General features: G+C 43.8%; 1 protein-coding gene across 2 annotated transcripts in view; it reads right to left on the reverse strand.

Annotated features, from left to right (window-relative positions):
- The window catches only part of mccc2 (methylcrotonyl-CoA carboxylase subunit 2), a 181,417-nt gene that overhangs the window by 14,989 nt on the left and 147,060 nt on the right, over positions 1-19,368 (reverse strand). For both annotated transcript variants that reach the window (XM_059969286.1, XM_059969287.1), the window contains exons 15-16: positions 19,239-19,353; positions 5,894-5,979 (exon numbers count right to left, since the gene is read on the reverse strand). In XM_059969286.1, the coding sequence (XP_059825269.1) occupies positions 5,894-5,979; positions 19,239-19,353 (201 nt within the window). The remainder of the gene's footprint in view (positions 1-5,893; positions 5,980-19,238; positions 19,354-19,368) is intronic.

Consider the following 19,368-nt stretch of genomic DNA (forward strand, 5'->3'; position numbering starts at 1 on the left):
TCACTGGACCCAAAGTACTCCCCAACACATACCTCCGTCACCTGACCTACCTCATTCCCTAACAGGAGATCCAACACTGCCTCTTAAGTAGTTGGTACCTCTACGTATTGCTGCAAAAAACTATTCTGCACACATTTTACAAACTCCAAACAATCCAGCCCTTTTGTAGAATGGGATTCCCAGTCTAAGTGTGGAAAATTAAAATCTCCCACAATCACAACCTTGTGCTTACTACAAATATCTGCTATCTCCTTACAAATTTGCTCCTGCAATTCTCGCTCCCCATTCAGTGGTCTATAATACACCCCTATAAGTGTTATTACACCTTTCCCATTCCTCAATTCCACCCAAACAGCCTCCCTAGATGAGTCCTCTAATCTATCCTGCCAAAGCACTGCTGTAATTTTTTTCTCGGACAAGCAATGCAACATCTCTTCCTCTTGCCCCTCTGATTCTATCACACCTGAAGCAACGAACTCCAGGAATATTTAGTTGCCAATCACACCCCTCCTGCAACCATGTTTCACTAATAGCTACAACATCATATTTCCAGGTATCAATCCATGCTCTAAGCTCACCCACCTTTCTTACAATACTCCTAGCATTAAAATAGATGCATTCAAGAAACTCCACCTCTTCCTCTCTGTTTATCCCTAACAATGCGATCAACTTTATTATCTTTTTCTTCCTTCTCCCCTACATCTTCGGTCTGAGCACTCCCCTTCTCTGTCACCTGCCTATCCTCCCTCACACACTGTCTACTAGCTTTCTCTATTGGTGAACTAACCTCCTCTCTCCTAGTCTCTTCAAATTGATTCCCACCCCCCAACCATTCTAGTTTAAAGTCTCCCCAGTAGCCTTCGCAAATCTCCCCACCAGGATATTGGTCCCCCTAGGATTCAAGTGTAACCTGTCCTTTTTGTACAGGTCACACCTGCCCCAAAAGAGGTCCCAATGATCCAAAACTTGAATCCCTGCCCCCTGCTCCAATCCCTCAGTAGCATTGTTAGACTTTGGAAGTTAAACATTGTAAAAAACAAGGGAAACCATTTGGAATTAAGATGCTGTGGTTTTCTGAATATACAACTATAATAAACTGCAAAGGCTATTGGGGAGAGTTTAAATGAGAATTGCTGGGGGTGGGAACAGAACCGAAGTGAAGTGACAAAAGAAAGGGAGGTTGGCTCAGAAATAGAGAAAGCTTGTGGACAGTGCGAGAGGAAGATAGGCAGGTGATAGAGAAGGGACGCACTCAGACCGATGGTTTGAGACATGTCTATTTTAATGTGAGGAGTATTATGAATAAAGCGGATGAGCTTAGAGCGTGTATCAGTACTTGGAGCTATTATGTTGTGGCCATGACAGAGACCTGGATGATGCAGGGGCAAGAATGGCTACTTCAAGTGCCAGGCTTAGATGTTTCAGATAGGACAGGGAGTGAAGCAAAAGAGGCAGGGTGTGGCACTATTGATCAGAGAGGTGTCATGGCTGCAGAAAAAGAGGAAGTAATGGAGGGGTTGTCTACGGGGTCTCTGTGGGTGGAAGTTAGGAAGAGGTTGGTGTCAATAACTCTATTGGGTGTTTTTATAGACCACCCAATAGTTCCAAGGACATAGAGGAGCAGACAGGGAGAAAGATTCTGGGAAGGAGTAATAATAACAGGGTTGTTGCGGTGGGAGATTTTAATTTCCCAAATACTGATTAGCATTTCCCTAGGATGAAGGGTTTAGAAGGGGTGGAATTTGTTAGGTGTGTTCAGGAAGGTTTCTTGACACAATATGTAGATAAGCCTACAAGAGGAGAGGCTGTACTTGATCTGGTATTGGGAAATGAACCTGGTCAGGTATCAGGTCTCTCAGTGGTAGACCATTTTGGAGATAGTGATCACAATTCTATCTCCTTTACCATAGCATGGGAAAGGGATAGGAACAGACAAGTTAGGGAATCGTTTAATTGGAGTATGGGGAAATATGAGGATTGGAGCGTTGCAGATGTTGTTCCCCTATTCAAAAAAGGGAGTAGAGGTAGCCCAGAAAATTATAGACCAGTGAGTCTTACTTCAGTGGTTGCTAAGTTGATGGAGAAGATCCTGAGAGGCAGGATTGATGAAGATTTGGAGAGGCATAATACGATGAGGAATAGTCAGCATGGCTTTGTCAAAGGCAGATCGTGGCTTATGAGCCTGATTGAATTTTTTGAGGATGTAACTAAACATCGGTAGAGCCATAGATTTAGTGTATACAGATTTTAACAAGGCATTTGATAAGGTACTCCATGCAAGGCTTATTGAGAAAGTAAGGAGGCATGGGATCCAAGGGGTCATTGCTTTGTGGATCCAGAACTGGCTTGACCACAAAAGGCAAAGAGTGGTTGTAGACGGGTCATATTCTGCATGGAGGCCGTTGACCATTGGTGTGCCTCAGGGATCTGTTCTGGGACGCCTTCTCTTTGTGATTTTTATAAGTGACCTGGATGAGGAAGTGGAGGGGTGGGTTGGTAAACTTGCTGATGACACAAAGGTTGGTGGTGTTGTGGATAGTGTGGAGGGCTGTCAGAGGTTACAGCGGGACATTGATAGGATGTAAAACTTGGCTGAAAAGTGGCAGATGGAGTACACCCAGGTAAGTGTGAGGTGGTTCATTTTGGTAGGTCAAATATAATGGCAGAATATAGCATTAATAGCAAGACTCTTGGCAGTGTGAAGGATCAGAGGGATCTTGGGGTCTGAGTCCGCAGGACACTCAAAACTGCTATGCAGGTCTTCATGAATTGTGGGATTGAGTGTAAGAGCCGATGGGTAATGTTACAGCTATACAGGTCCCTGGTCAGACCCTACTTGAATACTGTGATTAATTCTGGTCGCCTCACTACAGGAAGGACCTGGAAACCATAGAAAGGATGCAGAGAAGACTTACAAGGATGTTCTAGGGAGCATGCCTTATGAGAATAGGTTGAGAGAACTTGGCCTTTTTTCCTTGGAGCAACAGAGGATGTGAGGTGACCTGATAGAGGTGTGCAAGATAATGAAAGGCATTGACCGTGTCAAGTCAAGTCAAGTCACTTTTTATTGTCATTTCGACCATAACTGCTGGTACAGTACACAGTAAAAACGAGACGTTTTTCAGGACTACGGTGCTACATGAAGCAGTACAAAAACTACACTGAACTATGTAAAAACAACAAGGAAAAAAAAAACTACACTAGACTACAGACCTACCCAGGACTGCATAAAGTGCACAAAACATTGCAGGCATTACAATAAATAATAAACAATAAACAAGACAATAGGCATGGTAGAGGGCAGTAAGCTGGTGTCAGTCCAGGCTCTGGGTATTGAGGAGTTTGATGGCTTGTGGAAAGAAACTGTTACATAGTCTGGTCGTGAGAGCCCGAATGCTTTGGCGTCTTTTCCCAGATGGCAGGAGGGAGAAGAGATTGTATGAGGGGTGCATGTGGATAGTCAGAGGCTTTTCCCTAGGACTGAACTGACTAGCATGAGAGGGAATATTTTTAAGGTGCTTGGAAGTAGGTACAGAGGAGATGTCAGGCGTAAGTTTTTTATACAGAGAGTGGTGTGTGGAATGGGCTGCCGATGGTGGTGGTGGGAGGTGGAAATGATAGGGTATTTTAGGAGACTCCTGGATGGATACATGGAGCTTAGAAAAATAGGGGGCAATGGGTAAGTCTAGATAGTTCTAAGTGGGGATATGTTCAGCACAGCTTTGTGGGCCGAAGGGCCTGTATTGTGTGTAGGTTTTTTGTTTCTAACTTTAATCGTTAAACTTGATAAATTGTTAATACTTTCTAATTTTCTGCGCTAGATATTTAAATGTTCTAATTTTTCTATTCTTCCTGTGACAGACCCGCCCACATGCTGCAGCTTCAGCGAAATTAGACGGCAAAACTGGTTAAACCTCACCCAAGTACGTTCACAAGTACAAATGAGTGATTTCAAGGCAACAATCTTATCTTCACATTCAGTGGACACTTACTGTATCTCTTAATTCAACTTACTTGCAATTAATGTAATACCATTTAAGCAACCAGATTACAATTCTGCCTAAAGAAAGCTTAACATACAAACAAAAGTGATTTGACTATTGAAATTCCATTTTACAAAGAACAGATAGCATGGTGTTGACAATATTCTTTGAGAATTGTATTTTCATTAGCTTGAGATTTCAATGTTATGAATATTGGTATTCATTAAAAATGGAACACAGCCGAACCAAATATTGCATATATTGCAAACCAAATACTATATTGTGTACCGTTCTGGTCACCGAATTATCGGAAAGATGTCAACAAAATAGAGAGAGTACAGAGGAGATTTACTAGAATGTTACCTGGGTTTCAGCACCTAAGTTACAGAGGAAGGTTGAACAAGTTAGGTCTTAGAAGGTTGAGGGGGGACTTGATAGAGGTACTAAAAATGATGAGGGGGCTAGATAGAGTTGATGTGGAGAGTAGGGGAGATTCAAACAAGAGGACATGAGTTGAGAGTTAAGGGGCAAAAGTTTAGGGGTAACATGAGGGGGAACTTCTTTACTCAGCGAGTGGCAGCTGTGTGGAATGAGCTTCCAGCAGAAGAAGGCAGGTTCGATTTTGTCATTTAAAAAAATTGGATAGGTATACGGACAGGAAAGGAATGGAAGGTTATGGGCTGAGTGCAGGTAGATGGGACTAGGTGAGAGTAAGTGTTCGGCACAGACTAGAAGGGCGAAGATGGCCTGTTTCCGTGCTGTAATTGCTATATGGTTAAATAGAGTGAAAAAAAGGTCAATTTCCCCAACTTTATTTAGTTATCTGTAATGAACTTTATCAAAAGGCAGGAGAAACAGCTTCAGTCATGGCATTCAAAACAAGAACTGCAGAAAGTCTTGAAGAAAAATTGTTTACAAGGCTACAGCAGATATACAGAGACTGGCACAGCCTGGAGTGTTGTTACATATTGTGGTCAGGGCTCAGTGATTTCTGTGGCCTCTGGTGTTGCAATGGTTCTCTGAAAAGATTGCACACTATCTGCAAATCGAATGAGAGATGCAAGATCTGACATTGTTGTCTGTAAATCAATGTTTACACAAGGTGAATGTTAGCAAAAGCATACTGGCAAGTACAAAACAGCTGACTTGATAACAAACAGATTTAACCGTATCTGTCATTTTGTGACATCACTTTTAATAATGACGATTTGGTGAAGAAGATTTTAGTTCTCTTTTCAACTTGACCCATCTTATTGTAAATTTCATTAAAAACATTAAGTGCATAGCGTTCCAGATCAATTACTCACAGTGGCATATTGGGTACCTGTCAAATAAAATCAAATTCCTCCACAAACAAATAAACTTTATCAATAACTTTTGACAGGATCAATTCATCAATTGAAATTAACCAAATTCCTGTATACCCGTGGTTGTATCATAATAATTATTTTTTGCAGAAAAGAAACTGATGAAGCTCCTTCGTGTACTGTCATGGGGTTCTCTCATAGCAACCTGTGTGTCAGGCAGCACAGTAACATAGTGGTTAGCATTACTTTTTACAGTGGCAGCTGAAAAATCAATTAGATTTCAATTTCCGCTGCTGTCCCTTCTCCCCATGATGCCTGGTTTTTCTCCATGTGCTCCAGTTTCCTCCCACATTCTAAAGACATACAGGTTAGGGTTAGTGAACTGTCATCATCCTATTTTGGCTCTAGAAGTGTGGCGACAGTTGTGGGCTGCCCCCAGCACAATCCTAGGTTTTGATTTGACATAAAATGACACACCTCACCGTATATTTCGATGTACACATGACAAGTAAAGCTGATCAATCTCTTTGCATTGCTGAAGATATGTGGCATCTGCAGAACCTCCGATCTTTATGAATCATGGAATCAGATGTTTTACTTTACCTGGCACTGGAGTAGTAAGGGCTGCCTTCTTCTTCAAACCTCCGAATGATTGGTTCCTTTAGAGCCATTTCATCTTCTGCAGAGAACTACAGAAACAACATACATTAAAACAATCGGCATTTGATGAGATTTCCAGAATCTGCCAATTTTGGATTTACATTTATTGTGGCAACGGTTTCCATCTTTCCCGAATTCATCTTTTGGGAAAAGTCAACATTTTTGCCCATCCCTACATTACAATACATCTCCAAATTAGAGTGCTGTGTACTTTGGTCTCAGAATTCACGGGTTTGGGAAATATTGGCAAATGCTCTCTTCTTCATACTACCATTAGAGGGGAGATACAGGACCCTGATGACAGTCACTCAATGTTTTTCTTCCCCTCTGCCATCAGATTTCTGAACAGACAGTGAACACATGTTCACTATCTCATTATTTTGTTTGCTCTCTCTTTTTGCACTACTCATTTAATTATACACAAAAACACCAATGTCAGGATGCTGTCAATTGACTATAGCTGAGCATTTAACACCATCATTCCCACAACTCTGATTGATGAGTTACAGAACCAGGGCTTCTGTATCTCCCTCTGCAATTGGATCCTCAGCTTCCCAACCAGAAGACCACAATCTGTGTGGATTGGTGATAATCTCAAAGGCCGGTATATCGACAGACCAGTTCGTCCTGGGAGGCAGAAGATCTTTGGCTGTGTGTGACACAACGTACTTTAAACATCGTAAACCAGCGAGTTGTTTGTTAAGTCTCCCTGCTCGCTGTGAAACAGACACACCTGTTTCTCCCTTATTAGGGGGAGGTAGAGAGCCTGTGGTATGTCGAATACCAGGTGAAATGCGTAGTCTTTGGAGTACTGCAAGTCTGTGTCTTTCCTGTTGCTTTGCTGCATGCTCGAGTGCAGGGTGGTGGGTGCCAATTTTTTTTTTGCTGGTGGGGGTAGGGGGGAATTGTTGCTTGCTGTCACTTATGCATGGGAGGGAGGGGAGCTGGGGGGGACTTTGGGGTTCTAACATTTAACTGTCATTCATTTTTGGGGCACTCCTCTGTTTTCGTGGACGGTTGCAAAGAAAAAGCATTTCAGGATGTATATTGTATACATTTCTCTGACATTAAATGTGCTTTTGAAACTTCCAAAATATATCCTCCTCCCTGACAATCAGCACTGGTGCACCTCAGGGCTGTGTGCTTAGCTCACTGCTCTACTCTCTCTATCCCCATGACTGTGTGGTTAGGCATAGCTCAAATATCATCAATAAATTTGCTGATGACACAACCATTGTTGGTAGAATCTCAGATGGCGACAAGAGGGCAGTCAAGAGTGAGATATGCCAACTAGTGAGCGTGGTGTCACAGCAACAACCTCACACTCAATATCAGTAACACGAAAGAGATCAGTGTGGACTTCAGGAAAGGTAAGACAAAGGAACATGTACCAATTCTCACCAGGTCAATTTATTAATTGAGCAGGAGGTGGTATGGGGTAAATTTTACTAATTGGGCAGGAGGCAGACGTACCGGGTCGACTTTATCAGTTGAGCAGGAAGTGTCAAGCCAGGTTAATTTATTAATTGGGCAGGAGGTGCCAAGCCGGGTAAATTTATCTGATTTATTAATTGAGCAGGAGCTTTGTGCCAGGTAAATTACTTAGAAAACATGGGTCAATTGCAGTCGAGTGATACGAGTGGGCCAGGAGCAGCCCTACACAACACGTGTGAGAGTTTTCCAGATAAGGAAAAAGATTTGCAAATGTTGACTGCAGCACTGAGAAAGAAATTGGGGAACAAAATGTGGCTATTGGGGGGAACCTGGGATATTACCTCATGAGAGCAAGCAGTAAATTTGATATGGAAAAAGAACTGTGGAAAGAAAAGGAAATTGTTGAAAAGGAATGGAAGGATAAGGCAGATGCGAAGTGGAACAGTATATTATTAGCAAGTTGGAGGAATAATGTGTGTGACAAAGGGACAGAGCTATGTACTGCAGAAGGAACACCAAAAAGTTGGGAGACGCCAAAGGCGGAGCGTGAATGGGTGAATGGGCACTGAAACCGAGAACAGGAAAAACAACGTAAGCAAACCAAGGCTGACCTAGATAGGAGAGGACAGGAACGCCAGTCTAAAGTTCGAACTAATAGGGAAACAAGGAATCCCATGTCTGGCATACCGACCCTGTTTAAGGACAGTGACCGCGATGAGGAGTGGGCACCCACTGCACCTTCCCCCCCCCCCCCCCACCTTACCAGGGGCCAAGTACACCCAGGGCTCCTGAACCCTAATACTCCCAGTACTCTGATACGGCGGCCTCTTGGGTAGAATAGTGGCGGCAGGGAATGCTAGGTCCCTATACCCTGAGATCCAGAAAAGGAATACTGAGGATTGTTCCAAGACAGGGAGGGAAGAATCCAATAAAACACTGAGGAAGGACAGCCCTCAGTGATTCCTGTGTATATACCCTGGAAGCCTCAAGAAGTGATAATGATCATGAATCAGGCCCCAGGTAGAAAAGTCTGCAGCACAGTTTGCTCAGAATGTCCGCAGTACTATACAAGTGTATGATGCAACCCTACAAGATTTATTCGGTCTCTGCTGCATGATTCTCTCAGCTGATGAGGAGCACAAATGGAAGGTAGAATTCAGATACCAAACTTATTAGGAGTTACAGACGGGAATTCATAATGAGAACGAACAGACAGATCAGATTATTCAAGCCTTGGAAGGGGCTCTCCAGCAACCTGTAAACATCACTAAAGTACCTGAATACAAACTTAGGCCTGGGGAATTGGGACCAGACTATCAAGAGCGATTTGTGGCCTGCTACGGCACTTTCGCAGGAGACCAAGCCTTTAATAATGGGAATCCATCCCCCCAGTTTAATGCCTTACTGCTCCAATGCTTACCAACTAAATTAGCCAACATGATTAAAACAAATAATATGGATTGGCCTGATAATGACCAAAATCGAATGCGACAAGCTTTGACATATTACTGGGACCCAGCTTTTGAATCCCGATCAACCCCATAGGGAACTAATATTAAAGGTGAATATATTCAGCAGGGAGAAGGACGCGAGTGGCTGATATCTGGGAATCAGAACTGAGAACAAAAAACCTACCAAGGGACAGGTGGGGACAACAACCCGTCTAGAAATTGACAAGTAAGGATGCTTCCTACCATGAGCACCACCCGTCAGGAAGAGCCCAATGTAATATTGCAAGTTGCTGGAATTCCAATTCCTTTTATGATTGATACGGGGGCAACCATATCCACTCTTGATCAGGAAGTAGTATCGGAACAGGGATTCCAGCTATTGGACACTACAATCACTCTGTCTGGGTTTGAAGGCATGGAACATATGCATTCACGTACCCAACCACTGTAGGTGGAATTCCAGGGGAACCAATGTGAGCTTTCATTTACAGTCACCACCAGTCTGGGGTGTAGTCTAGCAGGGAGAGACTTGCTCTGTCCATTGGAAGTTGCGATTCTATGCATAGACAAGGGTATCACCCTGGGACTAGAGAACAACCGACAGCTTCCCCAGTTTCCGACCTCCCAGTGGTGGGCACTTAATCTGGACTCCATTTTGTCTGAACCTCCCTCTGCCGGAGGCAGACCCTTATGTGACTGTGCTATGATCCCACTGGGTGCTCAACTGAGGAAAGCCAATATTATGCACCCTTTGAGGGACAGAAGTTTCCAGTCACAGTGACTGGAGAAGTTAAAGGAAGAGAAGGCAGTGCATTACTGGCCGAAGTTCTGGGTTTCGTCTGGTGACAGACAGGACTGGTGGTTCCTCATATTACCGTTAAGAGTTTGCGCTGGGTTCAAGCCAGAGTCTAGGGTTCCTTGCCTACACTCTGGTGAAACAAACCTCCAGCACCATGGGAGCCTGACACAACTTGGCTGCGGGCCAGCTCCAATACTGGAAAGAGTCTGAGGTGAAGACAGGACATCTGGTAAGACACTCTTTTAATATTGACTGAACCCAAGACATTGTACCCCATCTCTGGGCAATCTCAGGCCATGAAGTCGACCGCACCAACTGTCCCCCTGTTGGGATCACCATGAAAAAAAGACAGACTCTCTCACCCATTCTGCAATACCCCCTCAAGCCCAAGGCAACATTTTATGAGGATGGAAGCTCTTTTATGGATCCAGCAGGGAAACGATGCTCTGGCTATGTGATAGCGACGGACAGTGAAGAAATTGGGCAGGCCTCTATTGAAGCTGCTGTTTCAGCCCAGAAAGCTGAGCCGTATGCTCTTACTCTTGCCCGTATCCTAGCAACAGACTAAAGTGCGAACGTTTACACAGACTCTCGTTATGCATTTGGAGCTGCACGTGACTACGGGGCTCTCTGGGAACATCGGGGATTCCTGACTTCCTCTGGCCACCCCATTAGTAATCCTACCTTTGTAAACGACTTACTCACCGCTCTACAGCTACCTTGAGTTTTGGCTATTATTAAATGTGCAGCCCACACCTGCATGTCCGACTGGGTTGATAAAGGCAGATGAAACAGCAAAGAGTGAGGTACAATCCTCAGTAGTTGTAGTCCCCTTGGGTTCCCGTCAAGCAACCCTCCGTGACTTAAGCAGAACGAGTTTGCCAGACATGTGGGAGGTACATACTTTTCAGGGAGATGCCTCTGAGGAGGAGCACAAACTGTGGTCCCAGGAAGACCCCAACCTAGGTTTTTGGATCACCCCAGCGGGACAGGTTTGTGTTCCTACACAGTTTTTACCAATATTGGTCGATTATATACATAATTGTACACACCTGGGAAAGGAGGGAATGGTTGGTAACCTGTACCCTGCACACCGGGTACGATTCCCTTGGCAGGTGGACCTTTTTCATGTCTACTAGTTGATTTTATTGAATTGCCTAGAGTACATTGCTACAGATACAGCTTAGTTATTATAAATGTGTTTAGTAGATGGATTGAAGCTATTCCAATTACCAATAATACTGCTATGACTATTGTGAAAGTATTATTACGGGAAATAATTCCCAGGTACGGCCTGCCAGAAATGCCGAGCTCTGACAATGGCCCACACTTTGTGGCGAAAGTAAACGAAGGGGTATGTAACGAACTAGCTATCAAGCAACAATTCCACTGTGCACACCACCCATGGGCCGCTGACATTGTGGAAAGAGCCAATGGCACTCTGAAGAGTAAACTGGCCAAACTAACGGCAGAGACTGGACTGGCTAGCGGTTGAAGGTCCTACTGCTAGCCTATTCCACATGAGGGTTACCCCACAGGGGAAAACAGGGTTGTCACCAGCTGAAATCATTTATGGAAGGCCCATGAGGACATTCTGGGGACCAAGATCTTGCGTACCATTGCTCCTAGAAAATCTACCAGCAAAAATTGGATATGCATATCCTGGGGGAAGAGATGGAGAAATATATACGTCAACTAACCAAGATTCTCCAAGCGTTACATTCACAGGTACGATAGGCTCACAAGGAAGAGAATTACCCCACAGAGAGGAGTGACTATCCCACCCTAGAAACTGGGGATTTTGTCCTGATCAAGAACTGGGATCAAGGAAAACTCAGACCTCGGTGGAGAGGACCATATCAAGTGTTAATGACCACTCCCACGACTGTGAAACTGAAGGGGCAATCTCGGTGGATACATCGAACAGACTGTGAACGTGTTACCGAAGGAATTGAGTAGGACTCTCTCGGACTAAAGGGAAATATATTGGTTGATAGTGGTGTTCATGCTTATGTCTTTGAGAAGGCTCACCCCAGCATCTGGGGGTCCCCCATGTCAACACCTTTCTGTCTCTCTGTCACACTTATGCCAAACAGGTAGAATTAAGGGGGCTGCTGGCTTTGCACTGAAATTCTGCAGCATGGTAAAACTATGAATCCTATATCAGTAATCCCACTCAACCAGAGTGAAGAACTCTCAGCCTGGGTTTTGTCAAATAACACTGGGGAAGTGAGGCGCGGAATTGTAGTCCAGTCAGAGGTGACTGTGGCTGTCAGTGTTTTGAGGGATGGTATCTTAGGCCCCCACCAAATGGGACCTCATATACTGGGAGACATGCATCCTGACCATACCTGCAGGTGCCCAGCAGCAGAGTAGTAAATGTCACCTGTTACTGTAACTTCCAGGGAGGGGAAGATGCATTTTTTCTGGGAAATAGCAGCTGTACCACCTATAGAACTGCAGACCCTCCCCAACCAGTAAATAGCACCCACTGGGTGTGTGGAAATCAGGCCTATATATGACTCCCAAGGGAAACTGCCAGCAGTTGGGACCCGCAAAGTCCCAGCAAAGGATGGACCGACTGTTGTTACCGTGCATATTTAGTACCTATCTGAGAGTCAAGGCCCAGCTGCAGGATCACCCCCATTGGAACAGGCAGCAGAGAGGAATAACTGAGAATGAGCGATTTTTGATGATTGCTTTTCCCTCCTATGAAGTAGCCAGGAATTTACAAGAGATAATCAATTTGGCTACAGCACTTGAGTAGCTGGCCAACAATACTCCAGGGGCCTTGACAGAAACACAGGCCCAATAAACAGAAATATCCACTGAAATGATTGCAATCCGGCAAACAGTCCTATAGAACGGGATAGTCCTTGATTTCATTCTGGCAGAAAAAGGAGGAACATGTGCCATTATAGGGAAAGAATGCTGTAGCTACATGCCCGACAAATATAGTAACATGTGGTCCCTTTCTGAGCATATAACCCAGGAAACACAAGATTCATGACCTCTGGCTAAAAGAATAATCAGGACTGAATAGGAATTTTTGAACTGAAGTAAACTGTCTTCAGCAGTTAGCTAAAAAAAACACAGCTTATACTAGTTCTCCTTTGGTATGCAGAGAGAGACATCGACATTGATAACATTATACATTGTACCTTCGTTTGAGTAGGGGGAGGAGGACTCACCAATAAGGGCTGGAATAAACATCCGTCTATAATTAAGTCAGGCCTTGTAAAGGGAATAACTGATAAGGACTGGACAGTACATATCCAGCCTGTAATTGTTAATCTGAAATTAAACAAATGCTCTTATCCATCACTAAGTTTTGCACCAACAGACTTGGTGGGAGTACCAGTTCTAATAACATCTGCAACAGTAATGTATGGCACTTACTATGTATAAATATACATCTGTAACCTGACTAAGCGGCTTACTTGTTGGATGGTAGCAGTGCTTACGTGCCTTCCCTTCGACAACTGGGTCTCAAACTCTTGCGGGGGGGGGGGGGGGGGAATAAACTGTTGTATCTATGAGAAGCTGGTCTCCCGAGTTTTATTCAGATTCAACTTTAACACTGGTGCACCTCAGGGGTGTGTGTTTAGCCCACTGCTCTACTCTCTCTATCGCCATGACTGAGCGGCTAGGCATAGCTCAAATATCATCGATAAATTTGCTGATGATACAACCATTGTTGATAGAATCTCAGATGGACACAAGAGGGCATACAGGAGTGAGATATGCCAGCAGCAACAACCTGGTACTTAACGTCAGTAAGATGAAAGAGCTGATTGTGGACTTCAGGAAGAATAAGACGAAGGAACACATACCAATCCTCATAGAGAGATTAGAAGTGGAGAGAGTGAGCAGCTTCAAGATCCTGGGTGTCTAGATCTCTGAGGATCTAACCTGGTCCCAACATATCAATGCAGCTATAAAGAAGGCAGGACAGCGACTATACTTCATTAGAAGTCTAAGGAGATCTGGTAGTCAACAAATACACTCAAAAACTTCTACAGATGTACCGTGGAGAGCATTCTGACAGGCTGCATCACAGTCTGTTATGGGAGTGGGCTACTGCACAGGAGCGAAAGAAGTCATAGAGGATCATAAATTTAGTTGGCTCCATCTTGGTACTATAGCCTACAATGTACCCAGGACATCTTTAAGGAGCGGTGTCGCAGAAAGGCAGCATCCATTATTAAGGACCATCAGCACCCAGGCCATGCCCTTTTCTCACTGTTACCATCAGGTAGGAGGTACAGAAGTCTGAAGGCACACAGCTTCTTCCTCTCTGTCATGCAATTGCTAAATGGACATTGAACCTGTGAACACTACCTCACTTTTTTAACATATATTATTTCTGTTTTAGCACAATTTTTAACCTATTCAACATACGTATACTCTAATTTACTTATTTATTGAATTGACTATTACTTACATCCTTCATATACATGAGGAGTAAAATTCTTTAAATTACGTCTCCAACACAATACAAACCCTTCGGCCGACAAAGCTGTGCTGAACATGTCCTTACTTAGAACTATCTAGGCTTACCCATAGCCCTCTATTTTTCTAAGCTCCACGTACCCATTCAGAAATCTCTTAAAAGACCCTATCATTTCCGCCTCCACCACTGCCACTGGCAGCCCATTCTACGCACTCACCACTCTCTGCTTAAGAAACTTAACCCTGTCATCTCCTTTGTACCTGCTTCCAAGCACCTTAAAACTATGCCCTCTTGTGCTAGCCATTTCAGTCCTGGGGAAAAGCCTCTGACTATCCATACAATCAATGCCTCTATCAGGTCACCTCTCATCCTCTGTCACTCCAAGGAGAAAAGGCTGAGTTTACTCAACATCTTCTCATAAGAGAACAGTCAATATAACATAGAAATACTGTGCTGTGTCAGCATGAGTTAAACAGTCTGATGGCCTGGTGGAAGAAGCTGTCCTAGAGCCTATTAGTCCTGGGTTTTATACTGCAGTACTGTTTCCCAGATGGTAGCAGCTGGAACAGTTTGTGGTTGAGGTGACTTGGGTCTCCAATGATCCCTCGTGTCCCTTTTACACACTTGTTTTTGTATATGTCCTGAATAACGGCAAGTTCACATCTACAGATGCGCTGGGCTGTCTGAACCATTCTCTGTAGAGTCCTGTGATTGAGGGAAGCACAGATGTCAATAGGGGCTAGCCTGTAGTCCTGTAGTCCACAACCAGCTCCTTTGTTTTTGTGTCATTGAGGGACAGGTTGTTTTCTTGACACCACTGTGTCAGGGTGGTGACTTCTTCTCTGTCGGCTGCCTCTTATTTTTTTGAGATTAGGCCAATCAGTCAGCAAATTTAATTAACAGATTGGAGCTGTGGTTGGTGACACAGTCTTGGGTATACAGAGAGCAAAGGAGGGGGCTTAGTACACAGCCCTGAGGAGCACCTGTGTTGAGGGTCAGAAGGGCAGAGGTGAGGGAGCCCACTCTTAACCACCTGCCAGTCATCTGACAGGAAGTCCAGGATCCAGCTACTTAAGGCAGGGTGAACCGAGGTCTCTGAGCTTGTCAAGCCTGGAGGGAATTGTGGTGTTGAATGCTGAACTGTAGTCCAAGAAAAGCAGTCTCACATAAGCATCCCTCTTCTCCAGATGTGCAAGGATGGTGTGTAGAGCTGTGGCTATTGCATCATCTATCGATAGGTTGTGTTGGTAGGCGAATTCTAAGGGTCTAGTTTGGATGGTAGCATGCTGCAGATGTAGTCCTTGACCAGCCTCTCAAAGCATTTGCTTATTATTGAGGTGAGTGCATCAGGACGCCAGTTGTTTAGACATGTTACCTTGCATTTTTTTTTTTAGGTACAGGGACAATGGTGGATGTTTTGAATCAGGAGAGGACTCTACACTGGGAGAGGGAAAGATTAAAAATGTCTTCTATATTATGTATTGCATTGAACTGCTGCTGCTAAGTTAACAACTTTCACGACACATGCCGGTGATAATAAACCTGATTCTGATTCTGATAAATATATTGCAATGCACAGCTAATGCAGAACAACAAGTGCCAGTGAAATTAAGTTGTTCCGAAGTAGTCCAGACAAGTAAAAAGGTTTAGTTAACCTATGGGACTGAAGGCTGACAAATCCCCAGGTCCAGATGGTCTGCATCCTAGGGTACTAAAGGAGGTGGCCCTGGAAATTGCAGATGCATTGGTAATCATTTTCCAATGTTCCTTAGATTCAGGATCAGTTCCTGAGGATTGGAGAATGGCTAATGTTATCCCACTTTTTAAGAAAGGAGGGAGGGAGAAAACAGAGAACTATCGACCTGTCAGCCTAACATCAGTAGTGGGGAAGATGCTAGAGTCCATTATTAAAGATGAAATAGTGGCATATCTAGATAGCAGTGATAGGATTGGGCCAAGCCAGCATGGATTTACCAAAGGTAAATCATGCTTGACTAATCTATTGGAGTGTTTCGAGGATGTAACCAGGAAGTTAGACAAAGGGGATCCAGTGGATGTAGCGTACCTTGATTTTCAGAAGGTCCCACATGGATTGGTGGGTAAAATCAGAGCTCATGGCATTGAGGGGAAGACATTGACATGGATAGAAAACTGGTTGGCAGATAGAAAGCAAAGGGGAGCGGTAAATGGATGTTTCTCAGAATGGCAGGTGGTGACTAGTTGGGACCACAGCTGTTTATGATTTACATCAACGATTTAGATGAAGGCATTGAGAATAGCATCAGCAAGTTTGCTGATGATACTAAGCTGGGTGACGGTGTGATGTGATGAGGATGTTAGGAGAATTCAGGGTGACTTGGATAGGCTGAGTGAGTGGGCAGATAATGTTTAATGTGAATAAGTGTGAGGTTATCCACTTTGGGAGTAAGAACAGGAAGGCATATTATTATCTGAATGGCGTAAAGTTAGGTAAGGGAGAAATACAAAGAGATCAAGGAGTCCTTGTTCATCAGTCATTGAAGGTGAATGAGCAAGTGCAGCAGGCAGTGAAGAAGGCTAAAGGAATGCTGGCCTTTATTACAAAGGGAGTTGAGTACAAGAGCAAGGATGTCCTTTTGCATTTGTACAGGGCCCTGGTGAGACCACACCTGGAGTATTGTGTACAGTTTTGGTCTCCAGGGTTAAGGAAGGACATCCTGGCTGTAGAGGAAGTGCAGCGTAGATTCACAAGGTTAATTCCTGGGATGTCGGGACTGTCTTACGCAGAGAGGTTAGAGAGACTGGGCTTGTACATGCTGGAATTAAGGAGATTGAGAGGGGATCTGATTGCAACGTATAAGATTATTAAGGGATTGGACAAGAAAGAGGCAGGAAATATGTTCCAGATGCTGGGAGAGTCCAGTACCAGAGGGCATGGTTTGAGAATAAGGGTTGGGTTATTTAGGACAGAGTTAAAGAAAAACTTCTTCTCCAAGAGAGTTGTGGGTGTCTGGAATGCACTGCCTTGGAAGGCAGTGGAGGCCAATTCTCTGGAAGCTTTCAAGAAGGAGCTAGATAGGTATCTTATGGATAGGGGAATCAAAAGATATGGAGACAAGGCAGGAACCGGGTATTGATAGTAGATGATCAGCCATGATCTCAAAATGGCGGTGCAGGCTCTAAGGGCCGAATGGTCTACTTCTTCAGCTATTGTCTATTGTCTATTGTTAATGGTACACGTTTCAGCTATAGTGAAGCAGAGCCAGCACAGTAAATGTTTAGCATGGCGGATTTCTTTCTGCAGGCTGAAATCAGCATGAGAAGTCGTTTGTTGGTGATGCAGCGTGAAGTTTAAAATGAGCTTGAGAGCTTTCAGTTTTCTTTTGGTGGGCTGAAATCAGTGCAAGAGGTAATTTGCTGGTGACGCAGCATTAAGTTTAAAAGAAGAGTTCATAAGTTGAAACTGGAGAAGGTTCAAAGGAGCTTTGTGAAAATGATTCCACAATTGAATGGCTTGTCATATGAATAGTATCTGATAGCTCTGTGATATACACAAAAGAAGAATACTAGGGATCTCCTTGCATCTTATCAAATACTGAAATGTCTGGACAAAGTGGATGTGGAGATGTTTTCTATCTTAGTATCATTTGCAAATTTGGTCACATGGCCATCAATTCCTTCATCTGTGTCATTAATATGCAATGTAAAAAGAATCCGTCCTAATACCAACCCCTGTGGCACATCACTAGTTGCCACCGGCAGCCAATAAGAGAATGAGAAATACTCTCATTCATATTTCATCTTTTCCCTTCTTATAGTATTTTAGTTGCCTTTTGTTGGATTTTAAAAGTTCCCTCATCAGCCAACCTTCCCACTCACTTTTGCTACCTTATACACACTTTCTTTCGCTTTTATGCAGTCTTTAACTTCTCTTGTCAGCCACAGTCGCCTACCCCTGCATCTGAGAACAACTTCTTCTGTGGGACATATTTATCCTGCACCTTGTGAACTATTCACAGAACCTTCAGCCATCTCTGCTCTGCCGTCAACTCTGCCAGTATCTTCCAATCCTCCTGGGCAAGCTCCTCTCTCATGTCTCTGTAATTCCTCTTATTCCATCATGATACTGATAGATGTGACTTATGCTTCTCCCTCTCAAATTCAATCGTATTATGCTCACTGTCTCCTAAGGGTTCCTTTACATTAAGCTCATAATAAGATCTGGGTAATGCACAGCACCCAATCTAAGCTAGCCTTTCCTTGAGTTCAAACACAAGCTGCTCTAAAAAGCCATCTCATAGGCATTCAACAAATTCCTTCTCTTGTAATCCGATACCAACCTGATTCTTCCAATCCTCTTGCGTACTGAAATCCCCCATTACAAATTTATCATTATCCTTATTACATGCCTTTTCCAGCTCCCTTTGCAATCTCAACTCTTATCTTGGTTGCTATTTGGAACCCTATATATAATTCCCATAATTTTTTTTAATCCTTGCAGTTTCTTAACTCCACCCATGAAGATTCAACATTCTCTGACCCTATGTCACCTTTTTCTGAAGAAGTAATTCAATTTCATACTGGCAGAGTCATACCACCGCCTATGCCCCCCTGCCTCCTAACTATGGCCTTCTTTCAGCCATAACTCAGAGATGCCCACAACATTATACCAACCGATCTCTAATTGTGCCACAAACTCACTCTGTATCCTTTCCTGTCCTGAATATATCAACCTCTGCCTTAAATATGTAAACAGACTTGGCCTCCACAGCTGCCTGTGGCAAAGTATTCCAGAGATTCAACCTCTCTGGCTAAAGAAGTTCTTTCTCATCTCCATTCTAAAAAGATACCCCTGTATTCTGAGGCTGCGTCCTCTGTCTTAGACTCCCCCACCATCGGAAACATCCTCTCCACATCCACTCTATCAAGGCCTTTTACCTTTTGATAGGATTCAACCAGGTCATCCCTCATCCTTATGAATTTCAGTGAATATAGGCCCAGAGCCATCGAACGCTCTTCATATGACAAGCCATTCAATCCTGGAATCATTTTCGTGAACTTCCTATGAACCCTCTCCATAATTACCTGGAACTATTATTGACCTGTGCCCTACTATGCCAAATGTATTACATCAGCTTATATCATATGAAAGGATCACATATTCATACTAACCTCCTTTCCTTCCCTCGCCCGTTGGTCTTTTGTAATTGTAGCTAAAACAGTTGCAGCTTGTTCACCACCCATCACTGAGATACGAGCATTGGGCCACATGTAGAGGAACCTTGGACTGATGGGTAAACAG

Source organism: Hypanus sabinus, chromosome 5, assembly GCF_030144855.1.
Source record: "Hypanus sabinus isolate sHypSab1 chromosome 5, sHypSab1.hap1, whole genome shotgun sequence".
In the NCBI taxonomy this organism is placed as follows: Eukaryota; Metazoa; Chordata; class Chondrichthyes; order Myliobatiformes; family Dasyatidae; genus Hypanus; species Hypanus sabinus.